At 34.5% G+C, this 24,900-nt stretch overlaps 2 protein-coding genes across 4 annotated transcripts; both read right to left on the reverse strand.

The window, feature by feature from the left end:
- Positions 1-269: 269 nt before the first annotated feature.
- Positions 270-8,396, reverse strand: LOC146954729 (protein kinase family protein / protein phosphatase 2C (PP2C) family protein). 3 transcript variants are annotated; one of them, XM_085718054.1, is made up of 12 exons: positions 8,075-8,396; positions 7,865-7,982; positions 6,095-6,261; positions 5,147-5,214; positions 4,809-5,032; positions 4,023-4,074; positions 3,130-3,661; positions 2,188-2,257; positions 1,875-2,094; positions 1,662-1,766; positions 948-1,043; positions 270-570 (listed from the first exon to the last, which is right to left on the reverse strand). In XM_085718054.1, the coding sequence occupies exon 12, from the start codon at positions 565-567 to the stop codon at positions 376-378; it is 192 nt and encodes a 63-aa protein (XP_085574180.1). In that variant the 5' UTR covers positions 568-570; positions 948-1,043; positions 1,662-1,766; positions 1,875-2,094; positions 2,188-2,257; positions 3,130-3,661; positions 4,023-4,074; positions 4,809-5,032; positions 5,147-5,214; positions 6,095-6,261; positions 7,865-7,982; positions 8,075-8,396; the 3' UTR covers positions 270-375. The 3 variants fall into 2 exon arrangements, with proteins under 3 accessions (XP_085574180.1, XP_085574185.1, XP_085574195.1); XM_085718069.1 differs by having other exon boundaries at positions 1,662-1,778.
- Positions 8,397-10,794: 2,398 nt separating this feature from the next.
- On the reverse strand, positions 10,795-15,673 carry LOC146954730 (RAP release 2, galactose-binding-like domain protein, putative (DUF1997)). Its single transcript, XM_085718106.1, has 6 exons — positions 15,406-15,673; positions 15,134-15,324; positions 15,008-15,053; positions 14,470-14,552; positions 14,261-14,377; positions 10,795-11,138 (listed from the first exon to the last, which is right to left on the reverse strand). Exons 1-6 carry the CDS (start codon positions 15,575-15,577, stop codon positions 11,067-11,069), a joined length of 681 nt encoding a protein of 226 aa, XP_085574232.1. The 5' UTR covers positions 15,578-15,673; the 3' UTR covers positions 10,795-11,066.
- Between the last annotated feature and the right edge of the window lie 9,227 nt (positions 15,674-24,900).

The following is a 24,900-nucleotide window of genomic DNA, read 5'->3' on the forward strand; positions in this document are numbered from 1 at the left end:
ATCAAACACTTTAAGGAATCACAACATAAAACTTATACAAGACAGTTATCAATAATCCAAAATGTTGAAGTACACTTTTTTTTAGAGGAATGTACACAATTTTATTTAACAATAATGCTAGTTATCCCGAATTTCAATTTCACGAGTTATCCCGACTGTGTTATCCACAGAGCCATTTTTGTTGACTTTCATTTTTGTTACCCCACTACCCCGTTTTTGGTGGGCCAGCATGAATTGTGATTGGTTCGGGACAAATTCTGGACAAAAAGTTTCGGGACAAATAGCATTGCTGTTTATTTAATCAATAAAGAATATAAATATAAATAATATACCATGACAAATATTTGAACTTAGCATTCAAATAGAAAATGTATGCTAATAAATTCTCTCCGCTGTCGATACAGGTCTTAAAAAAACGACAATAACTGTAATGTTATCTTTGCTGCCACGTTCCACAGCTTCCGTAGCCAACCTCTTAGAGCACATACCAGCCTCTTTAACTGTGTCCTTTATTATATTTATCACATCCAAACTGCTCATCACATCCCACAGACCATCGCTAGCCATGACCTAAATCAATCATCTTATTAATAACCCAATCATCATAACTGGAAAATATTGTACTATAACAAGCACCACAGTGATATGAGGATACAATTTCAAGCCTTAATCTTTCATCAAAGCCACTTCAATACATTAGAAAACAATTATACAAGTAAACCTAATAAGTTTAAGTTGACTAAAATAATCATCTGTACGCTGTCAAAAAAACGTTTTTGATTTTCAAAACCTGTTGATAAATATAATCAGCAAGATACAATTCCAACGACAACTTATTTTATCCGTCAACTTATTTTTTGCAATACTTGAAATGACAACTTATTTAAAGATTCAATGCATATAACAAACTTCATGCAAATAACTGCATGTAGCTTAAAACTCCTCACCAGAAATTCATCCTCTGCACGTAAGGAGCTCTCAGTTATCTCAGGTTCTGCAGTTACAGCAGGCTTCAGGTCATCGTCACCGATAGAACGAGTAACCTGTGTAAAGTAACAGTCAGTTTTACTGATGTGAAATAACTTGTAAGAGCTTGAATCATTATTAGTATCACAGTCAGTCCCTGATTATATTATTTTCTTAACACGTGATCATTTGATTGTGAAATTAAAACAAAAGGAAGAATTAATAAGAAAGGAAAAGATGGTAGTGATTGTATTATCTACTGAATGAAAATGATTACATGAGTGCTCCCTCCCCTATGCAAATCACCCCTTCACATCCAACAAACCAAAGAATATAGAAGAATACAAAACTAACTTCTCACTACCTTGTTTATAATACATGTGCTTGTAATATATAATGTTGGCTTTCAGCTTAACATTTTATACTTCACTCTTAGTTCTAGATTTTTATTCTCTTCAGTGTTCCTAGAATGTTCTGTAACTGATTCTGTTTTCTAGTATTTGCTAGTTGCAACTGGAGTAGTGGTTACATTACTATTAAATGTTGTACGCCACTAAGTGAATCATAATCACGAATTACAAATCACATATTCAGATCAAACACATTGAAATTCTCTCAAGAGAAAGTCAAGCACCCTGGGTTCCAATTTCATAAAATACGTGTGATATAAACTATAGCAACCAATTTGAACAAACCTGAAGCGCAGGAAGACCAACTCTCCAGGTATCAACTTGCCAATGAACTTGGCCCCCTTGACGAATAACACGCTCTCTCTCTTGAAGACAGCTTGCAATATGATCCTAATAATAATGCTAATATTTGATTAGTAATCAAATAAGGAATAAATTAAAGAGGCTGTTGAATTATTAAATATTTGCCAACAGTTGTAGTAATTTTCAGCATCTCACCTTACTCAGAGCAATGGGATTACCAGCACGACATAAGATTGCCCGACAATCACCACTATTAGCAACAAATAGCTTGTTCCCACTTACAATAGCAGCAATTGCTGTACAACCAGGATGCCAATCCTTCTGGATACATCAGTTGGATTTGCGATAGGAAGCAAGCTCTTTTCTGAAGGCAGTATCTGTTCTAAGGAATGCTTCCACTAGTGCATTAGCAGGACTGCACTTAAATATTAAATAATTTACCAACTTTTTAGATAAGAGGGAAAGAAATAGTAAGGCTCGGGAAGGGGGAATTTAGAGTGAAATATACCTGCCCGTAAAACCAAGAGTTTGCAAAACTGCTGGTACAGCCCTAGAAGAAAACTCTGCAGCTGCTGCGCCTGCATATGTATCAATTATGCTTATTAAGTTATACAAATGTCCTAATAGAAATTATCTGGTGTTAGAATATGTCTTGGCAGCGTTCTTAACTGTGCCTAGCTTTCAATTTAATTACAACTGAATGCTGACCTGTTATTTTAACTAGCTTGTCACTTAGTTCGTTAACCATGAGAGTTAGTTAGTCCTGATAAGATCGATAGCAGTGCAGTTAGTTTTCTCAGAAATAAGAACATATCCAGTTTCTCTAATTTTACTTTCCATCACTTTCTAGCACATAATCATGATATTTGAGGACATAACTTTAAAATTGATTTTGATGTTCCCCAGAAAATAAGACGATAATTCTCCTAGTGATGCATCCTGTTTAGAGACATGTCGATAGATATTACCCTTACACAAACAGAGTAACAACTAACAACACCAAAGTTCACCACGTGATATACATTCATCTAAATCTGACCGAAAACTTTTTGGTAAAAAGAGGCATACTGGATTTGGAAACAAAGAGAGGAGACATAAAGGGTTCTCAATAATGTAATAATGAAAAGCTGAATGGCCATACTTACGTTGCTTATTCTATCACAAATAATTATGGTCTTCATATATTCAGAAGTAGGATACAGGTGCATGTAACAAAAATTGAAAGAGATTTGTAGTACATGCTAGAATACTATTTCAAATTCTTGATTATCCACAACTTCTCAACATGCTGGGAACTGCTTTTTTCGGCTAAACTAATGCCCCAACAATGCATAGCATAAAGAAAGCTTTACAATGAACAAGATAATATTTCCACATTGGATTACTACTTCTTAATTTTGAATTTCAATGAATAAAAAATCTAGATATTTATTATATCAATAATAAGTACCTCTATGGCCATCAAAGATACCAAAAGCATAGACATCCTTTTCATTGAAAACATGGGGCAGAATGAAATGTGTGTCCTCCATAGCCTCCCTTCTCCCACAAGTAGCATAAGATCCCCAAGACAGTATTGGACGGTATGCGAAAGGCTCGTCGTAAGACTTGGACCATGTTCTGAAACCAGCATCAGTTGAGCTAGAGGTATTCCTGGCCAAAAGCTCTCCTTGAGTAAACCAGCTAATACTCTCTTGATAAGTCTTGTCCACAAGTTGGTCAACAGGCAAGTTACAAGATCTAATATGCATATCTTCCACTTTCTTTACCTTCCTGTGTTCCATAATAAAATCAAGTTCCTTGACAATCTCGTCAAAGGAAGGTCTACTTTTAGGATTAGCATCCCAGCACTTTCGTATCATCGATACTAATCTTGATGGTATACCCAACTCCTCGCTGGCAAGGACCGGTCGTAATCCATCGGAAACAACAGCTGCTGTTAGTTGTTGCTCAGTATAGTTCATCTCAAGTACCGTGTGAGCCTGCCATGAGGAAAAATTGATCAATATCACTTTTACAGAGTTTTGAAAAAGAAATTTTGATATAGCCAAACAATATTTTCCTAAAGCTTCCAATATGAAAAAGTCAAGAAAATATCCAACCAAGTAATAAATTACTAATAGTAACAGTCCAACTAGAAACTTGTTTTATTTTGATGCAGATATAACTCATTTTACTACAGTGCTACATGATATTAGTTCAATTTCATGTGACCTAAAGCTCAATTAGTTGGATGTCTGAAATCAAATAAAACAACACTAGCTTCTACACTTCACACTTCACTAACTTCAATAGACAAGCAATAAGTTCAAACTACCCTACACACAGAAAAGATAGACTTACCTGTGCTTCTGCACGAAGATCAGTATACGGCACAACACCAGTAAGGAGTTCACTGCAACATATCCAACAAATGTTTTAAATTCACAAAACAGAACATAAATATAAGATTTTCAAGAGAAAGTGATTTGATAGACACAAAACATTCATAGAGTTCTGTAAGCAATGATTTATTTAACAGTAGCGGCGACAAAATTTAAAAAAAATCTCCTTTTAATGTTTAAACTTTAGCAACAATACCACTGCTCAGTTATTGAATCTGATAATATGAATGAATGCCTCTTGTATATGTTTCGTATTATTGTAGTTCTATTTAAATTAAAAAGTAGTCTTGTATAAGTTTCTGTTTGTATGAATATTATTGTAGTTAAACAGAAGCCATGATGGAGAATGGCATGGCAGATTATGTCCCAGCCACCATAAGCAATTTGTGGAGTGCCAACCACCATAGCAGCGCCATAGGCATAAACCTTCTTCCACCATTGACAACAATGATGAATATCGTCTATTTAAAAATGAAAAAACAAAAGACGTGGATGATAGTCCATCGACTGTTCTGCTAGACTATCTCTTGCTTTCCAAAGAAAGACGGAGTAAATATCTTGGTAAATTTAAAATCCTATAATTCCATTTAAGAAATAGCATACTTAAGCATGGTAAAACTGTTGCAACTAGTTCCTCTTATGGCAGATAACTAACAGCATCAGATATCCAAGACATTACCATCATTTAATTTTCCTTGAACCAAAGAGAAATACAAATTGAAGGAAAAAAAACTCAAATTCTTACTTGATTGATATCCCAAAACTGTATACATCCGACTTTTCTGTGTGTAATTCCTTTCTTAATATTTCAGGTGCCATATAAACAAGTGTTCCAACCATATTCTTTTTGTGAAAACCACCAGTAGGTTTTCCAGAAGACTTCCAATTCTCAAGAGAAACTCCCTTAATATCACTCTTGTATTCAGCCAAACCAAAATCTGTGAGGTGCGGACAGAGATTTATGTCAAGCTGCATCAAAGATACATTAGATTGGTAAGGTAATGTACGAAAAGAGTATGATACATCAAATATTGAACACAATGTTAAATAACTAGAGAATCGAAAGATATGGGAGATTTTTACAAGAATATTTGCCGGTTTCACATCTCTATGCAGAATTCCGAGGTTATGCAGATATTGCAAGGCCTTTGCTGTAAAAATAAAGTACAAGGAAAAACTGTCAATCACATTATTTCCTTTTTCTATTTGATAAAATTTCAATCATGTTATATTCTTAACTTCCACAATTTCCCTACATGATTGAAGTTGTTAAAATACAATGGTTAAAACAGTTAGAAGGAAAATATTCCTAGTCGATATAATGCTTCTACAATCTGCAAATTCTTTACTTGGACATTTAACTAATAATTCTGGCTAGAAAAGGAAGCCTCAATGCTAAAACAAATGATCCTTCAAAGTTCCTTCAAAATTGCTCGAAATAACTTTGCAAATCACTTTACATATGCAATAATTAATTCTCCCCTACTGTCCTATTGTGGGTATTAAATTAACTTGGTTAGAACATTAAAAGAAAAGTAGATAAGGTACTTAATGAAAATATTCCCAATCCTTCAATATGTAAATGAACATTTGTTTATAGTCCAAAAAATACCAAAGTCTTGGTGCATTGGTGAAAGATGTACTCACTTACAAAGATTTTTAGAATTGAGCTTATAACCTAACCAACTCGGTACAAAATTGGTTTGCAAGGTAAGGACTGCCCAAACCTTATAAGCACTACTAACTACTAAGGTCATATCTTTGTGTGATGTGGGGATAAACACACCTCCTACACCCAACACAGTCAAGGTGTCAAAGGAAGCAATGAAGGTGCTAGGGGAGGACAGCAATTAAAGCGGATCTCCGACAAATATGGTATTTGTGACATTCCAAATCATATACACCTTGATCTGACCAAACAACACTACAGTTTAACATAACACGTAGGCGAAAGTTTAACCAGGCAAAGTAATTATCACATGATATTTCAATAATGCAACTACTCTATACAAGCTGAAATCACAATCATACCTAACTGCATTGTTATCATAAGCGCGTCATTGACGGTTGGGGCCCATTCTTCTACATGTAACTTGTGGCCGAGATTGGAAGACTCATATAACTTGAAGAAAAACATATAATTGGGTGGTTTTGCATGGGCGGCAATTAGTGTTGCTATTCCCGGGTGATCTAGCTTGCTACATTTATTTAAGAAATCGAAAAACAGTCAACCTCAAACTCACAATACTTCACATTTTTTTGTGAATGGGAAAGATAATATACATATATGAATAAAGCGTGAAAAGTAAAACGAAATACAATAGCTGAGGAGTACAAGATGTACTCAAGATGGATAAAGCACCACCAAAAATCAAACAAGAACAAAAGCAAAAACAATCAAAGCCGGACCAAAATAAAAGCACCTGGCCCCCCTCCCACCTCCTAGCAGAGACACCCAGACCGTTATCGAGGGGCAAGAAGAACAAGGCAGAACCACCCAAAGTCACAAGGTCCCAATACAGACAACCCACAGGTCTCTAGCAGTACCAACACAAAATAGGTTCTATTTCCCACTCATAGTATGAGCAGGAATAACCAGAATGTCTACCAAAAACCCACTTCCACGAGGTGAACTTGATTTTGTCCACCAGTTGATGCTCAGAAGCCACCTTCCCCGAAAGATAAAATCATTCTGAGATTTCCGAATAGATGATACAGTAGAATGTCAGACCAAAAGGAGATCTAATCTAACCTTCTTCCCACCCCCAAGATCTAGAATAAGACTAAGGACACTACCCAAATCTGAAGGTAAGACGAGCTCCCACCCTAACCACCTGAAGACTCTAACACACAGGACTAACTAGCGGACACGTAACAAAAAGATGACAGGCCAACTCAACCGACGCACCACAGAAAATACAACGGGCACCCCAGGGTTAGCAATCACCCTCCTATCAAAAAGATTGTGGCGAGTCGGACTCCTATCCTCCAGATAGACCACACAATACTCCACATTTATTCTTTACAATACCAAAAAATGAAGTAAAATAGCAAATTCCATTAGTTGATGTGCAAATAAACATAAGAAGATAAAGGCGCAATATAGAGTAGCTATTAACTTATAGGAGATTCTCATATGGAAATAAGTACATAATTTTTTGTCACAAGATAAGCTAACCTATGTGTATGAAGAAGTTAAACGCGAGAGCTTCAGAAAATTTTAAGATGTAAAAGTTAATTTCAATTTTATGGTAGAAACTATTGTTTAGAAACCTAATTCTTGTAAGAGGAGTGTCAAGAACACTCTTTTAAAGACTCAGCCTTGTCTCACCCACCACCGTGTGTGATCCATTTATAAAGTGCGAGAACCACATTGATTTTATTCGGTAAGAGAGTGAGGATTGAAACGTGTTGAAATTTGGGGCTTCACTCATCCATGAAAAACCGGCTTGCAAGGTGAGGAGTGCCTCCTCCTCTTTATAAACTCTTATCAAGAGTCCTATCTATCTGATGTGAAACTAAATTTACCCCTCAAAGCCAACGCAAGGAAAGCCAACACGAGATAACTCAAATGTCGCAACTAGACGACTAGAGGCGGATCGCAATAAAGGCGAAATTTCCAACAAAACGAGAGTGTTTCTAACACTCATCTTATTCGAGTTTTGTTCTCCTATAAGAAAATTGGTGATGGTAATCCCTACCATGAGCATTGAAACAACAATAACTAAAGTGAGGGATTGTGTATAGTTGTAGTTATTATGAATATATATGAAAGATTAAAGTGGGAAAAAAAAGACAAACCAAAGCAATTGTAATTGTTTGTGGAAGTTATTGATGTGTTCAGAAAGAGACAAAATGGGTTTCTTAACAGCAACTTTGTCTCCATTCAAAGTGCCTTCATAAACAACACTTTCAGCACCTGTGAATGTAAATGAAAAACAGTGAGTTATTATATAATATACAATATAATTATATATAAGAAATTGAGAAGAAGAAAAAAATTCAAGTGACCTCTGGCAATAGGAAAAAGAAGAGAGTAGGAAGAAGGAGGGAGATGAAGGGGAATAGAGGAGCTTGTGCAGCAACCCCTAATGCAAGTGTTAGGTTCCACAATCTCTATTCCTACCATTCTTCTTCTTCTTCTTCTTCTTCTCAATATGATTATCAATATGATTGATAGATATATATAACTTTTGAGCTAACTAGACTACTAGATACGATACAACACAATCATATGTATCATCACGGTGCTTTTGTTTTGTTTTGTTTTGAGAAATTTCGCGTTGCTGCTTCCTGCCGCATACTACGCATGTTCCATCCACTTACAATCCACAAAACCAAATCATAATCGACCCGCCTATATTCATTCTTTTTTATTTATTTAATTTTTGGTTAAATATATTTATTTAATTTTTTTCGTTTTGATCTCCTTAACAACATTCTTCTTCAATTTTTGATCCTTTAAATTTTTACATCATTACATTTGATTCTTGCTTTTAAGTCAAACTCAAAATTTTGATTTTTTTTTCTTCACAATCATGTTCAAAATATTATAGAATTCTGTTGTAAAATTATAATTTTTTTAATTAAGGATAAATTAAATATGAATTTTTATATTTTTGACATTTAAAAATTCATATTTCATTTATTTTTGCTAAATAATTATTTTAATATTCTAAACATTCTTACAAAAACTCAATCAAAATTTTAAATGATACACACGAGTTACGTAATGTGAAACTTTTGGGAAACCAAAAAGACTAAGAATTTTTTTAGGAGGACTGAAATAAAAAGCTAAAATATTTATAGGAATTAAAAATATATTTAACTATTTAATTTAATTCAAAAACAAATCTTTATTCATTTTAAATATTAGAGAATACAAGTCTTTGAAAGAAATTCTTTACAAACTTTGAATTACAAATCTTCCTTTAAGAATCGAATGATTAAAAAAATAATAATACTACTTTTTACTCACAATAAGTGGATTTTCATATCTTTATTTTTTTCAAAACAAAATAACTAGACTTTCGATAGAAAAATGTCCTCTGATTCATAAAAGTATCTTTCAATAAATCAATAGTATATCTACATGTAAGGTTTTTGATGTCACATCTAGTTTTCCCATTTATTTTCTAAGAATTTATTAATATACATGAAAGAAAACACAATTTTACCAACTTAACTCTATTAACTATCAATCGATTTTTAAACATTGTCGTTTTCTTTCATGTACTAATTTTTATGCCACGTCTGGTTTTTATAAGGTAAGAGTGAGAAGAACATCACAGAGAAATATAAAAATCCCAACTTACTTGGCACCCATAAAAAACTCATATCTTCTGTCACTCACTCAATATATATAGAAAAAAAAAATGTATAAGAGGGAGATCAAACCAAAACTCTACAAGTCCCAAAAAAATAAAAACGATAACAAATAAAATGAAATATAAAGGAGCCAGTACTTAGACAAACCAAAACAATCCCTAAAAAAGGTCTGCTTAATAAAAAATAGGTCGTGAACCCCACCAAACTGTGGCTTGAATAGAAGGTCCCGTGTTAGAAAATTCATCCGCACAGTCGTAATATTTTTCTGGCATATGCACACAAAATTTTGTTACATGAATACTTTGCCAAATGTAATTAAAAATTATCATCGGTTCAGCTATACACAAAATACTAGGACGGTGTGAAAAACATAAATTCTTGAGAGCAACCTGGGAGTCGTGGTTTGGTTGCCAATACTTCTTTTGGCTCTACTAAATTCTTGAGATCTTTTGTTATTACCGGGCATTTGTGAGGAGTGACCACCATAAAAGGGGGTTGCTGACACAGAAACATTATTTCAGTGGTAGATGTGGACTGTGGAGTTGCACAGAAATTTTCTTGCATGCAACCCTTGCTTTACAGTATCCAAGGTTGCGACAGAATGATTATTTGTTTGCTGAATTTCCGGTTCCAAGATGAGGGGAATATGTTCCAAGCCATTATTTCGAACCAATGTAGACGTGTCAACAATTTCATTTGTAACATTTCGAACCAATGTAGACGTGTCAACAATTTTGTTTGTGACATTTGATAAAGCAAAATGAAAAGAGGAGCTAGCCTTGGAAGGTACCAACTGAGGTGAAGGTTGAATAGAATTGAAATCGAGAATGTTATAAATAAAAGAGATATGAGCCTTTGCAAAACAAAAACAAAAGAAATATGAAATGTATAACATAATATGTTTGTCTATTTCTGTACAAAATATTAGAATATTGCTTATCTCATGGGTGTGCAAGTTTCAAATTTAGACTAGTCGTAGGTCCAAAGTCTATATAAGGAAATTCATCCAAGTCCACAACTTTGTGAGCTCTTTGATTCAATCAAAATTCATAGTTCTGTACCCTCCCTCACTTCTCATTTAAGTCTCAAAATGCTTTCTGTGTAAAACTCTTCTACTTACCAATAAAATTCAGATTTACATTTTACCGATATCGAAATAGGGGGATTGAAAATATCAGATAACAGGGCTCTTAAATAAGAACACAAGTATATATTATATATAATAACACCCCTAGGCAAAGTGCAGAAGAAAAAAAAAAAGAGAATGGAAGAAAATTCAAGCAATAAAACACGAAGTAATAACTAAAAATCATGATCTGGTGAAAAATCCCAGATGGATCGACGTTTTGCACTTCAATGATCTTCTTCCACCAAAAACAGCCAACTATCACCAATGTACAGAGTTTGTGAATCTTTCACATTCATTATAATTTTAACATTCAGATTACATAACCATAACTGGAATATCATAATCATAACTAACAATGATTTCCTTGATTTACAACCCCCTTACGCTATCGATTTGTCCTAAAAGAATCAGAAAAAACTATGTATAATCAAATAACAAACCAATAATTAATCCATGCACACACTACAAGCAGCATTTCTATAGACTATAACATATCAACACTACAGATTAAAGCCAGCACCAGTGCAACCACGGTTACTTATTATTTCAGATTTCACCTGTCCCAAGAGGTTGCCTTGAGGCATTTCCAGAGGCCCAGGCTTGATAATCTTTCACAAGCTGTTCAAGACAAATAACTCAGCATAAAATAAATTGTACAAATTTCTCACTACCTAAAATTAGTACAAAACTTCAACTTCAAGTAGCAAGCAATCTATTGTAGAACCATAACTCTGGCTACCGCTGCTGTAGTCAGCAAGTATGTATCAGTAGCAGTAATACAGAACTAAAAGACCAATGAAATAAAAGGTGAACTCAGAGCAATTACTTTGCTATATAATAAGTTATTCACAAAGATTTATATTAATGCTGTATTTATTGTAAAAAAATATATTAGTACTGTGTGCGTCACTAAGAGGGTCTGCAACCTCCCTAGCCAAATGGCTCCATACATTTACCTAATAAACAGCCTACCCTTCTCAATTCCCTTCCACTATTAACCCTCACATATTCCCATGCTTACTAACCATCCACCTGGACAGTTTGTTACATATTTCACCCCATCCTCTCATGATCTAGATAAGAGTCAATTAAAGTTATTTCGATGAGAGCTGCACAGAATAAAACATTGCAACATGTAATATGGTATTGGTGATGTTTTTAATAATAAGTTTTCCTAGGATGATTTTTTCTATATAAAATCCAAGGATATTATAGAGTATTTGAAAATTTTATGACAATTGGCATTATCGCAGATGATGGACGAGACCACCAAACACCTATCTCTAGTAATAAATTATTATGGATTTCACATTTTAGGCTGCAATTAATATACAATGTTACTTTGTTGAATCAAACTACAATATTGTAAAACAAAATCTTCTCTGTCTTTAAACTCTAACACATCCAGCGTTTGATCTCAACCCTACGCAATTTATATACAGTCCATATAAAAGGACTGATTTCTCCCAAGAAATGTGACTTTTAAACTTGAATTTGCAGAAACACCCACTCTTTCGTTCATTCCAGTATTTGTGTAAAAGCTGACAGAATAACATGACTGAATCTTTCTACCTAAATTTTGAGTATTTGTTCAAGGACTTGAGTCCCAGCTGAATCTTTCTACTAGTCAATGTACATGTAATGAAAAAGCTAAAGAAATCAGAGATGCTTCATAGAAGCTAGGTTTACAGTCATCTGTCTTCCCAGATTATGTTATTTTAAAGGTTGGCAGTGTTTTGTTTAAGGTTAATAAAGTCAACATACGTAATCCCTTCCCTGCAAAACTTTTCAGGTTTAACATGTCATGGTGGAGATAAATATCCTTCCAGAGGATGACATGAATAGCACAGTTAAGTTTTATTGTTCTTTCCAGGACGATGAGAATCTGTATCTTGTGATATTGCATCTGCTACTCATGGATAGGGATATGATGACTTGGTACTCAATTCACATCAACATAATTTATAGTGAGGACATGATGACTTTATGAGATAGGATACGTTGTCTGAAGGTGAAGTCAGATTTATGTAGGATAAATAGCTTTGGCTATTGAGTCTATACATCAACAAAATTATGTACATTGGTATTAAAAACTCCATTTATAGAGTAATCCTGTTTTATCAGTTATTATACAATTTTTTGTATGGTGAACTTAGAATGCAACCATGTATAACTTTTAGATAATTTTCAAACATACTGTCAGAGTTATAATTCCTATCACGATTGCAGCTAAAATCATTTCAAAATGATAGAATGCTGAGAACAGTTTGATATATGAAGCCAAAATTATATACGTATCTGTGATTGAAACGAAATCAACCTTGGTCAGTATTTTATGTTCCAGGGATATCAGTCAGACAAGTAATGACTTCATAGATATGGACAATAAAGACTGTCATATTGGACCATTTAAAGTTTAAACCATTAGATTAGAATGTAGTACACTTGAAGAAAAAGATAGTCCTATAGGTTAGAATGCCAGTTGCTGTTGGAGGGGTGTTCGGTAAATCACCGTGTTAGGTGCGAAAGCAAAGGAGATAAACTGTCTAATTTAAGATACTAAGTAGTATAATAAAATAATAAATTCAACAAGTATTTTGAATTGTCAAGTTACGTAACTTTGACTCTAGTTTTTATCATACTTATAGTTCCACAGACCCTCATGTGTGTAAACATTCAAATTTTTATACATATACTGGTTTCTTCTTATACATGTGATAATTTATCAATCTTTTGTAGTTGGCAATTTTGCTGGATGTTGTGTTATGTCCTTGACACATAAACACATTTATGCTGATTATATTTCATGGATATGGTTGAGTAAATAGGCAACATTGAAACATTTCCATGCCAAAGTGCAAGTGCAACCTGTGGAGGCATTCGGTTAGAACATAACTATCTTACTTTTAAAGAGGTCTTGTTGGAGTAAAAGTTGATTTGGGATAAGACTAAGCGTCTCACTTTTGGCTTATATTTGGCATAAAGTACATGATATGGATTAGGTGGCTTTGATTAATTGTGTGTTTTGGTCTTATGTTAAGGGGGAGCTTTAGTGTATAAAAGAGGGCAAGGTTGCGTACAATACACCAATGGTGGGACCCCTTCTCGGACCCTGCGTATGTGAGAGCTTTAGTGCACCAGGCTGCCCTTTTTTTTGGTCTTATGTTAAGGAGGACTCGTTGTTCCTCTATCCCTTTGTAATTTGTTCTTCGTCAGAATTAATTTCTGTTATGATATCATCAAAGAAAAGATGCCACATCATGAAAGTTAGTTGTAACAAAGAGATTGGAATCACATGGAATGAGAGGTGTGTGCGAGGACGGGACACACATGGTATATAATAGCAGTGTAAGGAATGAGAAAGGGTGTGCTGAATTTGATGAAAGTCTTTATTTCCTCCCTTTGGCACTGTTTGGAATGACTTCTTCCTCTTAGGCTTGTACAAGGATCTCTTACTCTCACTTCTCTTCCCTTCTATAAATTGTTCTGTTATTTGGTTACGAGTACTTGTATTTCTCAATCATTTGTTCCTTTGTACTCATCATTGTACTAGTGAAAGGTGTTTCAGAATTCATTCCATTACCCGTGTTAATCTCTATTCATGAATATAGGGTTCTTATTTCTCTAAATATGTTCATTTATCATCTCCCAAAAGTCCAAACCCTTACAGCTTATTTCATACAAAAATAGAAACACATTTTAAATCAAACATGTAAATAATATACTGAGCTTTAACAAACCTGTGACATAAAACGGGGAAGCATAATCTTGAGTATTTGTTCAAGGACTTGAGTCCCAGCTGATTCAATTGCTTGCTTTGGTATTGCTTTGAAAGCGAAAGGAATTTCAATGCTTACCTGAATTCGACATAGCAATGCAAAGAAAATTTAACTCAAATTACACAAAATAAAATTCAGAAGAAAACGATGGTAAACCAGAGTACTACCACCTCAATTATAGTGTCTGATGTGAGTTGCTGCACCAGTGACTTATCTGAGTCACTTTCACACGATATCCGGTTCACCATTATAGCTGCATTACCACATTAAAGTATTGAAAAGACATTCCTGAGAGTAGCATGAATCAAATGACATGACATATCCTACAGATTTCCTTTTTCCCTTTCTCAGAAAGGGAACGAGAAAACTACCTCTACTTGAGTAAACATGGAGGTATCCATATAATTTTGAAATCACCGTAACCATCCTTATCTACATTCACATTTACTACTTTAAACGAATAGTAACATCTAAAGAATTATTTCATTTCATCTACCCTCCTTGTATCGCGAGTCTACATTTTGGACACAGATTCAGTAACAGTCAAAGAATACATGTAGCAAGGGATCTCGATAGTTGGATGAAGATCAGACAACTCGTATCATGGCTTAGAAAAACCAGCTTTATAATACAAGTCATCTGATCTTCATCCAACTAATGACCGAGATTCGACAAGTAACAAGAGACTTAGCAAACAATACTACTGACCATCAAACTTGTCGTTCTGAGCAGCGACCATAGGGGAACCCTGAAGCTGTAATGTAAGAAAACAAGAAATAAGAAAGGGTGAAAAAGAAAATATGGGATTTAATGATAAGTAAAGTAGGTACCTACCTTGCAGGACAAGAGCTTAATGCAACAGCCATTGGGTTGTTGTTCAACTTTGACAAGCAAAACAGGACAAACCTCAAATGTGAAAAACTTAATTGTGTAAACGTAACATCTGAATGTATCCTCACTCACACGTTCAATCCTTTCAGCGTCCAACACTGAATATTGACTTGCTGGTAACCTCATATATTCAACTACAAATTCCAAGTTCAAACTCAATAAATTACAATAACAAGTAACATTCATTGCTTTGCTTGCTTGATAATACTACTTACTTAGGGGACGTTGGAGTTGTTGAACAGAAACAGACTCCTTACGGCGAGCAACGAAACGGGCTTTGTGGGTCGAAGGAGGAGATGCTGAAGCAAGAAGTGGAAGGCGTTGTTGGAGTTGATGACAACGTGAAATGGGTTGAACAAAAATGGAACTAACCAATGACGAAGCCATCCCAATTCCTCGACCTTCTCTTGTTTTGTCTTGGCTTGTGTGTGGATGGATGTGGTTGCTCGCTATACACTTGAGTCACTCACCATCCGTTTCAAACCAAACCAAACCTTGGTTTGACAAACCAAAATATATGTTGTCAACACAAAATTATACTACTAATTAATTTTGAAGAAATGATATTTGTAGAACCATTTTTTACAACTTTCTCTCTCATACTTACATGTTATTCTTTTCATCTCTCTTCCTTTTTCTCTCCCCATTGTTTTCGACCAATATGAAGCGGGAAAAATATGGTTGTCACCAAAGTTGTCATTAAATAGATGTACAAATATCATTCCTCTTAATTTTGGGTATCACTTGAGGGTCCTAGGAACATTGGTTAAAGAATCTTTGATAAAAATTTTATTTTGGAAATATGTTTTTACTTTTATTTTTAGCAATGGTTACACCATTTTTTGATGTAAGTTTACTTGTTTTAGTACTTTAACCAATGACCCAAAGACACTTATTAACATCTTTTATTAATTTTTAAAACTTAAATTAGACAAAATATCAACCCGAATGTGTAGATTCCACATAACACATTTTATTGAAACTAGCCCGAAGTATCTTGATTTTGTGATGTGGAATATGAATTTTCCAACTTTGTGGCGAAAGTGGATGATGGAATGTATCTCAATCCCAATGGTATATGTTTTGATGAATGGTAGTCCTACTGAGGAGTTCAAGCTGGAAAGGAGTCTGCGTCAGGGTGACCCTCTTTCTCTGTTTCTGTTTCTCATTGCGGTTGAAGGGTTACATGTTATGATGAAAGTCGTGGTTGATAAGGGTCTGTTTACACCTTATGGGGAGGGGACGCACGGAGATGTGGTCATTTCTAATTTGCAGTTTGCAGATGATACTTTTTTGATGGGGGTTAAAAGTTGGGATAATATTCGTACTTTAAAGGTTGTGTTGATTTTGTTTGAATCAGTGTCTGGCTTGAAGGTAAATTTCCATAAAAGTTTGCTGTATGGGGTTAATATCTCTGATTCTTGGTTACATGAGGTAGCGGTGGTTTTGCGTTGTAAACATGGTAGAATACCCTTTCTGTATTTGGGGTTACCCATTGGCGGTGATCCAAGGAAACACATTTTTTGGTATCCTCTAGTTGAGCGGATTAAAAGAAAGTTGTCTGGTTGGAAAAGTCGTAATCTGTCTATGGGTGGTCGGTTGATTTTGCTTAAGTCTGTCTTGTCGTCCATTCCGGTCTACTTTCTTTCCTTCTTCAAGGTCTCCTCATGTATAATCTCTATCCTTGAATCTATTTTTAATGCATTTTTTTTGGGGGGGGGGGGGGGGGGGGGGGGGGATGTGAGGATATTAGGAAAATAACTTGGATTAAATGTGATACTGTTTGTTTAAGTAAGGAGGAGGGTTGTTTGGGTGTTAGGAGGTTGAAGGAGTTCAATCTTGCTCTTTTGAGCAAGTGATGGTGGAAGATTCTTCATGAGAGAGGGAGTTTATGGTATAGGGTTTTATGTACCCGGTACGGGGAGGAGGGGGCGGTTATGTAGTTTTGGAGGGGGGGTGGTGGATCGGTGTGGTGGCAGATTATTCAGAGTGTTAGAGATGGAGTGGGGAAGATTGATACAGGGTGGTTGCTTGACAATATAACACGTCAAGTGGGGGATGGTGTGTTCTACTTTGTTTTGGACTGACCCTTGGCTTGACGGGAAACCGTTGTGCAAGGCCTTTGTGAGATTGCATGAGTTAGTAGAGAATAAATTAGAGACGGTTGCTCATATGTTCACAAGGGGCTGGGGTGTTAATGGGGAGGCGTGGAAGTGGCGCCGGAGGTAGTTTGCTTGGGAGGAGGATCTTTTGGGGGAGTGTGTTGCTCGGAAGAATTTTATGACTCTTCAGGAGACTAGTATCGATAGGTGGATTTGGTCGTTACATGCTTCTAACTGTTATACTGTTAGTTCTGCTTATTCTTTTTTTAACAGAGACATATATTGATCAACAACAACATGCTAGTAACAATTTTATGTGGTTGAAAGTGGTGCCTCTCAAAGTTTTAATTTTTGCTTGGTGTCTGTTTCTCAATCGGATTCCAACTAGAGACAAGCTTTTCCAAAGACATGTTCTCTTAATTTTTTAGCAGCATTGTGTTGCAAATTGCGATTTTAACGAGGACAGAGATCATCTATTTCTAAATTGCGGTTTCTTTGGTGGCATATGGCAGCACATTGCGGGTTGGCTAGGCTTCTCAACAATTTTTCATGGCTCTTTTCGTGATCATTTTTATCAGTTCGGTGGGCTTTGTGGCTCTTCGAAAAAATCAATTGAATCCATGAACATTATTTGGATGTCAGTTGTTTGGGTAAAATGGAAAGAGCGTAATAACAGAGTTTTTCAAAGGAAAGAGGACAAGCTGCATGTGATTTGTGAAAGGGTTAAGCTCCATACTTTTTGGTGGTTGAAGTTGAAATACGTTACTTTCAATTTTGATTATCAATTGTGGAGGCAGAATTCTTTACATTGTTTAATGGCTATTTTTTAGCTTGTTATTCTTTTAGTTTTTCTTCAGGTGGCTATCAAAGACGCTTTGTATAGTTGTATGAACTTTGTTTGTGTCTAGGCATTTAGGCACTCCTTGTGCTAAAGTGTCTGACAATGTTTCTAATATCAATTTGGCTTTTTCAATAAAATGATAGATTGTATAACTGAGAGGATGGGGGTTGTACCTGCAGACAGTACAACACGCAGGTCAATATTTAAGCGAGAAAAAGGGGTTAAGGATTGATTGAATCGTACCTTATAGGGTCAAGTCCTCTTATATAGTGGAGGAGTGAGACTTCTTCAAATGGTAGTTGTATAACTGTCTTGCATTACCTTTGAATCCCGGATACGAGATATGGGTGCGGGTACGATATGATACGGGTACATGGATATGGAAATTTTTTAAATTTAGGATACGATAAGGCTAAGACACGTTAACAAATTTTTTATACTAAAACTTATATGCATGTAAAATACTTGAAGAAAATAAGCATTGTTTGCTCTTGATTATTATACTATTATAAAAATAATACATGTGATCAAAAGACAAAATGTAAAGTTTCCTTATAAACCATATTATATTTTCATTCATATGTTGGGATATCAAGAGAAGCATCATTAAAAGAACTCTACGCAAATTTTGTCTAATGTTGATTAGTTGAATCTCCTCTCTCTCGTTACGTTCATCTGCAAGAACTATAATTTTAAGTGGCTCATCGAGAAACAAGTCTACTGATACATATTTAAAATTGAATCATATACATCTCTACTAAATTTTCACAACATTGTCTCACTTTGTTACCCTTCAATTTTTCCAGCATACGCATATGAGAAGTATCCTGGTGTATCTGTGGAGTATCCTATAAGTATCCGATAAAATATTTTTTAAAATTAAAATAGTTAATTCTAATACTTGGTAGGTAAGTATCCAAAAGTATCTGTGAAGTATACGATACGTATCCGATACGGGTACATCTCCATTTCGGAGTATCTGGGCTTCCTAGAGCAATGAAAGTTGTTGGAGGCGCTAGGATTCTGGTGGAATCTGTTACCTTCAGCTGTTGTGAGCACACCTCCTTTATGAGGTGAGGGTGTGAATAATGCTAGTTGGTCCTAAGTGGACTGGGTATGATTCATAGACACTTGATTGCCATCAAGGCCTTTGAGCAGTCCAGAACAGTTGCCCCAAATTTATCATTCTAGAAGTGGAGATTATTGACTTTGATGGGCGGGGTAAAATGTCTCGTTGGTGTGAGACAATTTCCTTAAAGTAATAATAAGCTCGCGAGGAGATTTTATTGTTAGATAATATTGAGCTCGGGGGAGTTTATGTAAAAGAACGTTGAACTCGCGAGGAGCTTTTCCTAGGATAGAAACATTAAGCTTGCAAGGAACTTTCATTGCAAAGAGTATTAACCTCGCGAGGAGATTTCACTATAGAAAGATGTTAAGCTCACAGAGAACTATTCATGAGAAAAATACCTTCATAATGAGTGTTATGTATGATGAGTATAAGAATGCAATAACGCATTTGATTTTGTAAAGATCGTGTCGAGGAGACATATTGTGGAGAGTTGTTCCTCGTTTTGATTAGCATATAATAATATTGTGGAAAAATACCTTCAAATTGAGTGTATGCATGACCTATATCATCTAATCAGTGACTATTTAGGAGTTTAAAATTTTGAGTAGCTTTTATTGTAATTTAATAATTTGAACTGATAATGCTTCTTGTTGATGTTTTTTGGAACAACACAAGGAAATGCATTGGAGATCTAAGCAGTTGCAGTGTGGAAAAGGAGTCTGGCGATATATGAAGATACATCTTTAAAAGATGCAATGAGATATATCACTGCAGCTCGTCCAAGATGGTCGTACAATTGTACGACCTCTTGTGGTTCTAACTTATCATTGTTTAATGGTCAAGTTCTATGAGCCAAGGTCAATGATTGGTAGTATGATGAATAAAAGAATATGCTTGGTACTGCAAGGATAAGATAAGGATACCTAATAGAGGAAATGACCAAATGGTACAACTTGTAGTGGTTGACCTTATACTATAAAAGGACAGTAGCATGTTAGTGCCAAGGGTCCAAAATTTGCATTGTTGAACTGAGCGGTCAAGTTCCAGCTAGGGTTAGCAGCCACCTGAGTTCTCACTCCGTTTCATCTTCTTCATAGATGAGCGTGAATGCTTGTTCTTATTGATTTAGAGTTAGGATTACTTAGGTGATACTTCAAGCTCGCCTCTTTCCTTATTGGAGTGCTATATGTTCTTAACTCTATTTTATCTATCAATTTAGATTTCATGTTTTCATTTATGTTTAATTTCGTCTTTATCTTTGTGTTTAAGCTCATCATGAGCTAAACCCCTTCTATGTGGTTAGACATGATGATGTTATGATATTCTTCGCTTAAGATTTAAAGAGCTATTGCTTCGTGCTTCTTTCAAACAAACTGTTTTAATGCAAAATCTTTGAAAGTAAAACATGATCACTTTTATTTTTAATGACAAGTTTCTGAGACAGAAAAGAGATGAGAATGGAAAATGTTTGTTTACGTCCCTAAGTACTGAATGGAGATGAGAATAAGAGAGACTGCCTGAACTTAAACAAGATCTTGGAAAATACTAGAGATGTGCCAAGTTCTATCTAGGACTCTTATCATAGGCCAAGACTCAACCTCTTCTCATATGGACAGCTACTGAAGACCAACCTAGTAATGTTGCATGTTAAGTAATGTGATATTACTCCAGTGAAGGTGTGTCTTCACATGCTTAACATGATGGATGTGTCGAAAGACCCTTAAGACGACCAGGCGTCAGGAAGCCGTAGAAAGCTATGTGTGTGTTTGGTATGACGGCGGCGAGAATTGATTTTGATAGAATTGAGTTTGAAAGAATTGATTTTGGTTAAAAGTGAGTTGAATGTGAATTGATTTATGTTTGGATACACTTTACTAAAAGTGATTCTTATGAGTTGATGTTGTTTGGATAGTTTGAATCAAAATTGATTTTGATTTTGTAATGACCAAATTATCCTTTTAATTATATTACTATTTATAAGAGTTTTTTTTAAGAAAACTTATAAAGTTTTTTTTATATATTTTTATCAATTGAATTATTTTTTTATATTCATTTTAAAATATTATTAATTAAAACAATTTTTAAAAAATCAAATAAGAATTCTCTAGAACCTCTCTTTATTATTTATTATTTAATAAAAATGTACTCCTTTCAACCATTCAGTGTCTCGCTTGCAAGAATTCTCTCAAGTTTATTCTTCTGTAATATTGATGCTTGTCCATCTCAATTTGTTCAATTTCATGGATGGCATCATCCTTTCTTCCCTTCAATTCTGATTTTAGTTTGTCAAATTTCCTAATTTTTCATTGTGTTCTCCATTGAAGCCTCTATGAAGATTGCACAGTTTACTCACTCTTCATATCCTACTTTCATTTTTCTCCAATACTGCAAAAATAAGGAAAAAGCGCATACATCTTCAATTCATTTTCATTGTTTTAAGTTTAATTTATTATGCTTTTTCCACTCTTCTCTGTTTCATCTGCAAATCTGAGAAATTATAACAGATCTGTAATTAGAGGGAGAAGAACTATATCGGAGAAGTGATTTTAATGAAGAAGAAAGATGTTTATGGGTAAGGAATTGGAGAAGATCTTATGGGTAACTTGGTAATTATACAAGTCACTGAACAGTTGAAGTTTTTAATCGCTTTTGCTTTGCCGCAGAAGCTTGGATTTCTAGCTTCGGTCCAACTCGCGTTTTGTCATTATAACTGCGTTTTGCAAACTCGCGTTTCAGATTGCCCAAACATCATGGGAAAAGCAGGACGCCGTTTGCAGCAAAAAAACCACGTTTTGAGGTTGTGAACGCGCAACCAAACATACACTATATCTATGTGTATTGTAGCGAAGCTTAGCCATAACCAATTCTTTGTTTAAACCACAGTTTTACTTCTGATAACTTCTTAGTCTTTTTAATTGTTTTCCCAAACTCTTATGTTTATTTTATTGTTGCGACACTTATCAATTATTTTATTTTCTTGCAAACAAGTATACTACTGGAAAGTTATATGAAGCTATAGCTCCTCAGTCCCTGTGGGATCAATATCTATTTATACTATAACTTGGATAATGTATACTTGCACTTAATCAAAACTCTAAAAATACTTAGGGTGTGTTTGTTTCAAGGATTAAATTTACAATCCTGGGAATAACATTCCTTGGAACATTATTCATAGGAATCTTAATTGTATTAAAGTGTTTGGTAATTAATTTAGTTTTCCAGGAATGTTTTTAAATATATTTATTTTATAATTTTTAAAAAAAATTAAAGAGTTAAAATAGTGTGATAGTGGGAAGTTATGGGTGGTTGCCTCTTATTCCCATGGGAATAAAAGATTCCTCTACTTTAACATGGGAATAAAAAATGGAAAAGTCATGTGTAAATTTTATTCCTAGGAATAAAATATACTTAAGGCATAATTTATGATAACTTGAAATAAACATGAGAACCAAAGATTCCCAATGTCACATTCCTGAGAATAAATTTGCAATCCATGAAACAACACACCCTAAAAGTAATCTGGGAGACACCAGATTCCTACGAAGCTGAGAAATACTAAGCGTGAACCCCTCTTTGATAACAATGGGAAACACAAGACCTAAAATCATTTCATTAACACCTTTAAGTTGGTCAGGGGTACAACAGTCGAGGAGACTAAGACCATGATGGGTATACTCGTGGCATTTTGTTTGTCTTTTTGTGTTTGTACACTTATGTTTTATTATATACACCCTCCGGTCACAAATATAAGCAAAAATTCACTTTTTAGGTTTATTCGATAAATGATGTATTTGGACTATTAGTCCAAATACATCATTTATCGAATAAACCTAAAAAGTGAATTTTTGCTTATATTTGTGACCGGAGGGTGTATGATTTATAAGAGAGGTTACACATTAACCTAATGTCTTAAGATTTTGGGTGGAAATGTGATGTCTCATTCTCTTATGCTAAAGGATTAGCCTGGTTGATGTTCCCTGTAACTCTTTGACTCCCCAACACTAGGGGTGGGAATAGGCCAGACCACCCGACAGGGGCCTAAGGCCGAGCCTATTTAAAGCCTACCCCGACCCAACTAGTTTAATAAGATGGTCAAACTCAAGCTTTTTATAAAACATATTTACTTAAATAGGTCATGCTAAGGCTTACAAAAAAACCTATTAACCTCGTCATGTCGACCTATTAAACTTTTTATATATAACATCTCTTTCATTATTGATATTGTTGAGTTTTTTTTTTTTTTTTTTTATAAACTCAAGCCTTCATATGATTTCATTATTTAGTAGTAGGTATATTGGTGTGATTAGATCTTCGTAAGATTTTAATATTTAGTAACAAATATATTCATGTGCTTTAAGCCTTCATAAGATTTGACCTATTTAGTAGTAAACTTATAGATGTTGTTAGACCTGCAGTAAAATAGGCTTTAAGACTTTATTAGGTATTTAAAATGGTCAAAGCAGAACTTAAAAATGAATCTATGATGGAAAATAGGTCACACTCATTCCTATAATATTTAAAGTAAGCCAAACATAGGTCTTATAAAGTTCGGTCCGACCTAGCCCATTTCTTCCCCGAACCAACACTTATATAAGAAAAAAGGTTATTTGTTGATTCTCATTATTATAAATGTAAAGTGAATAATTTGAAAGTGACGTATATAATATATCATGGAAAGAGAAATTCTAATATGGGCACAAACATAAATGAATAGTGTTTGGACACACAAATATCAAAGTTTTTTTTTTCTTTTTATAATAAAAATGAAATTGATAATATAATGATTTAATATTTTGAGAAAATGCATTTTTATGTCTCTGTGACCAAACACTATTCATTTATATTTGTGACAATGAAAATGCCTTTTACTACAACCATTGAATTAACAAAAATCAAGAATATACTAGTATCACTGTCTTCCACCAAACACCCATTTTTTTGATTTTATTTTATAAATTAAAAAATACTGTTTGTGCATTACACATGATCGTGGTTTTCCTTCTAGTAGGAAATAGCATTGCTCTAATATTAACGAAAAATAATAATTAATAATACAAAAAAACTGAAAAATCACAATATATTTCTACTTAATAAATTTGTCCATTGCAGGCCAAAAATAAAATAAAATTATTGTACATTTCCTTTTTTTTTTCCCTTCAAATATTGGAGGTATTGTAACCGATAACCACAAAGGGACCACTGCCTGAATTCTCATAGTATAGGGATAGGTTATAAACGCATCTTCTGGATTGGTCGGTCATATCCTATCCTATTAAGTAGTACTAACATTTTGAGAAGTCGTGGCTACTAGAAAACCAAACAAACGTTAGATATGAATTCCATTGTTCTGGCATGTTTTTTTTTTTCATACACAATTCAGTACTCCCTCCGTCCCGGTTTAATTGACCTACTTTGGTTTTTCACACAGATTAAGAAAAGTATATAAATAAAAGGGAAAGTAGAATATATTGTATTGGGAATGATAAAAGTAATATTATTTAGTGTTATATTGTATTGGGAATGATGAAAGTTGTATTGAAAATTGAAATGGGTCAGTTATTTTGGGACACTTTTTTTTAGAAAATGGGTCAGTTATTCCGGGACGGAGGGAGTATAATGCATTCAAATGAGGTCCCACAACGGTCTAGCTGCCGTACATATTGGTAAATAATTTGTTTCAAACGAAAAATGACGG

Source organism: Medicago sativa, chromosome 1 (assembly GCF_051527215.1).
Source record: "Medicago sativa cultivar Bolivia chromosome 1, Bolivia_mono, whole genome shotgun sequence".
In the NCBI taxonomy this organism is placed as follows: Eukaryota; Viridiplantae; Streptophyta; class Magnoliopsida; order Fabales; family Fabaceae; genus Medicago; species Medicago sativa.

What these genes read in the sequence shown, in the direction of transcription:
- LOC146954730 (XM_085718106.1), bottom strand. Translation starts at nt 15,577, where the DNA reads ATGGCTTCGTCATTGGTTAGTTCCATTTTTGTTCAACCCATTTCACGT. An exon ending in ACAACTCCAACGTCCCCTAA is followed by an intron (nt 15,325 to 15,405) that starts GTAAGTAGTATT and finishes TGGAATTTGTAG; the next exon opens with TTGAATATATGAGGTTACCA. An exon ending in TCAGAACGACAAGTTTGATG is followed by an intron (nt 14,553 to 15,007) that starts GTCAGTAGTATT and finishes GTGGTAATGCAG; the next exon opens with CTATAATGGTGAACCGGATA.
- LOC146954729 (XM_085718059.1), bottom strand. Translation starts at nt 8,192, where the DNA reads ATGGTAGGAATAGAGATTGTGGAACCTAACACTTGCATTAGGGGTTGC. An exon ending in ATCTTCGTGCAGAAGCACAG is followed by an intron (nt 3,662 to 4,022) that starts GTAAGTCTATCT and finishes TCCTCATGGCAG; the next exon opens with GCTCACACGGTACTTGAGAT. An exon ending in ACTCTTGGTTTTACGGGCAG is followed by an intron (nt 2,095 to 2,187) that starts GTATATTTCACT and finishes ATTTAAGTGCAG; the next exon opens with TCCTGCTAATGCACTAGTGG.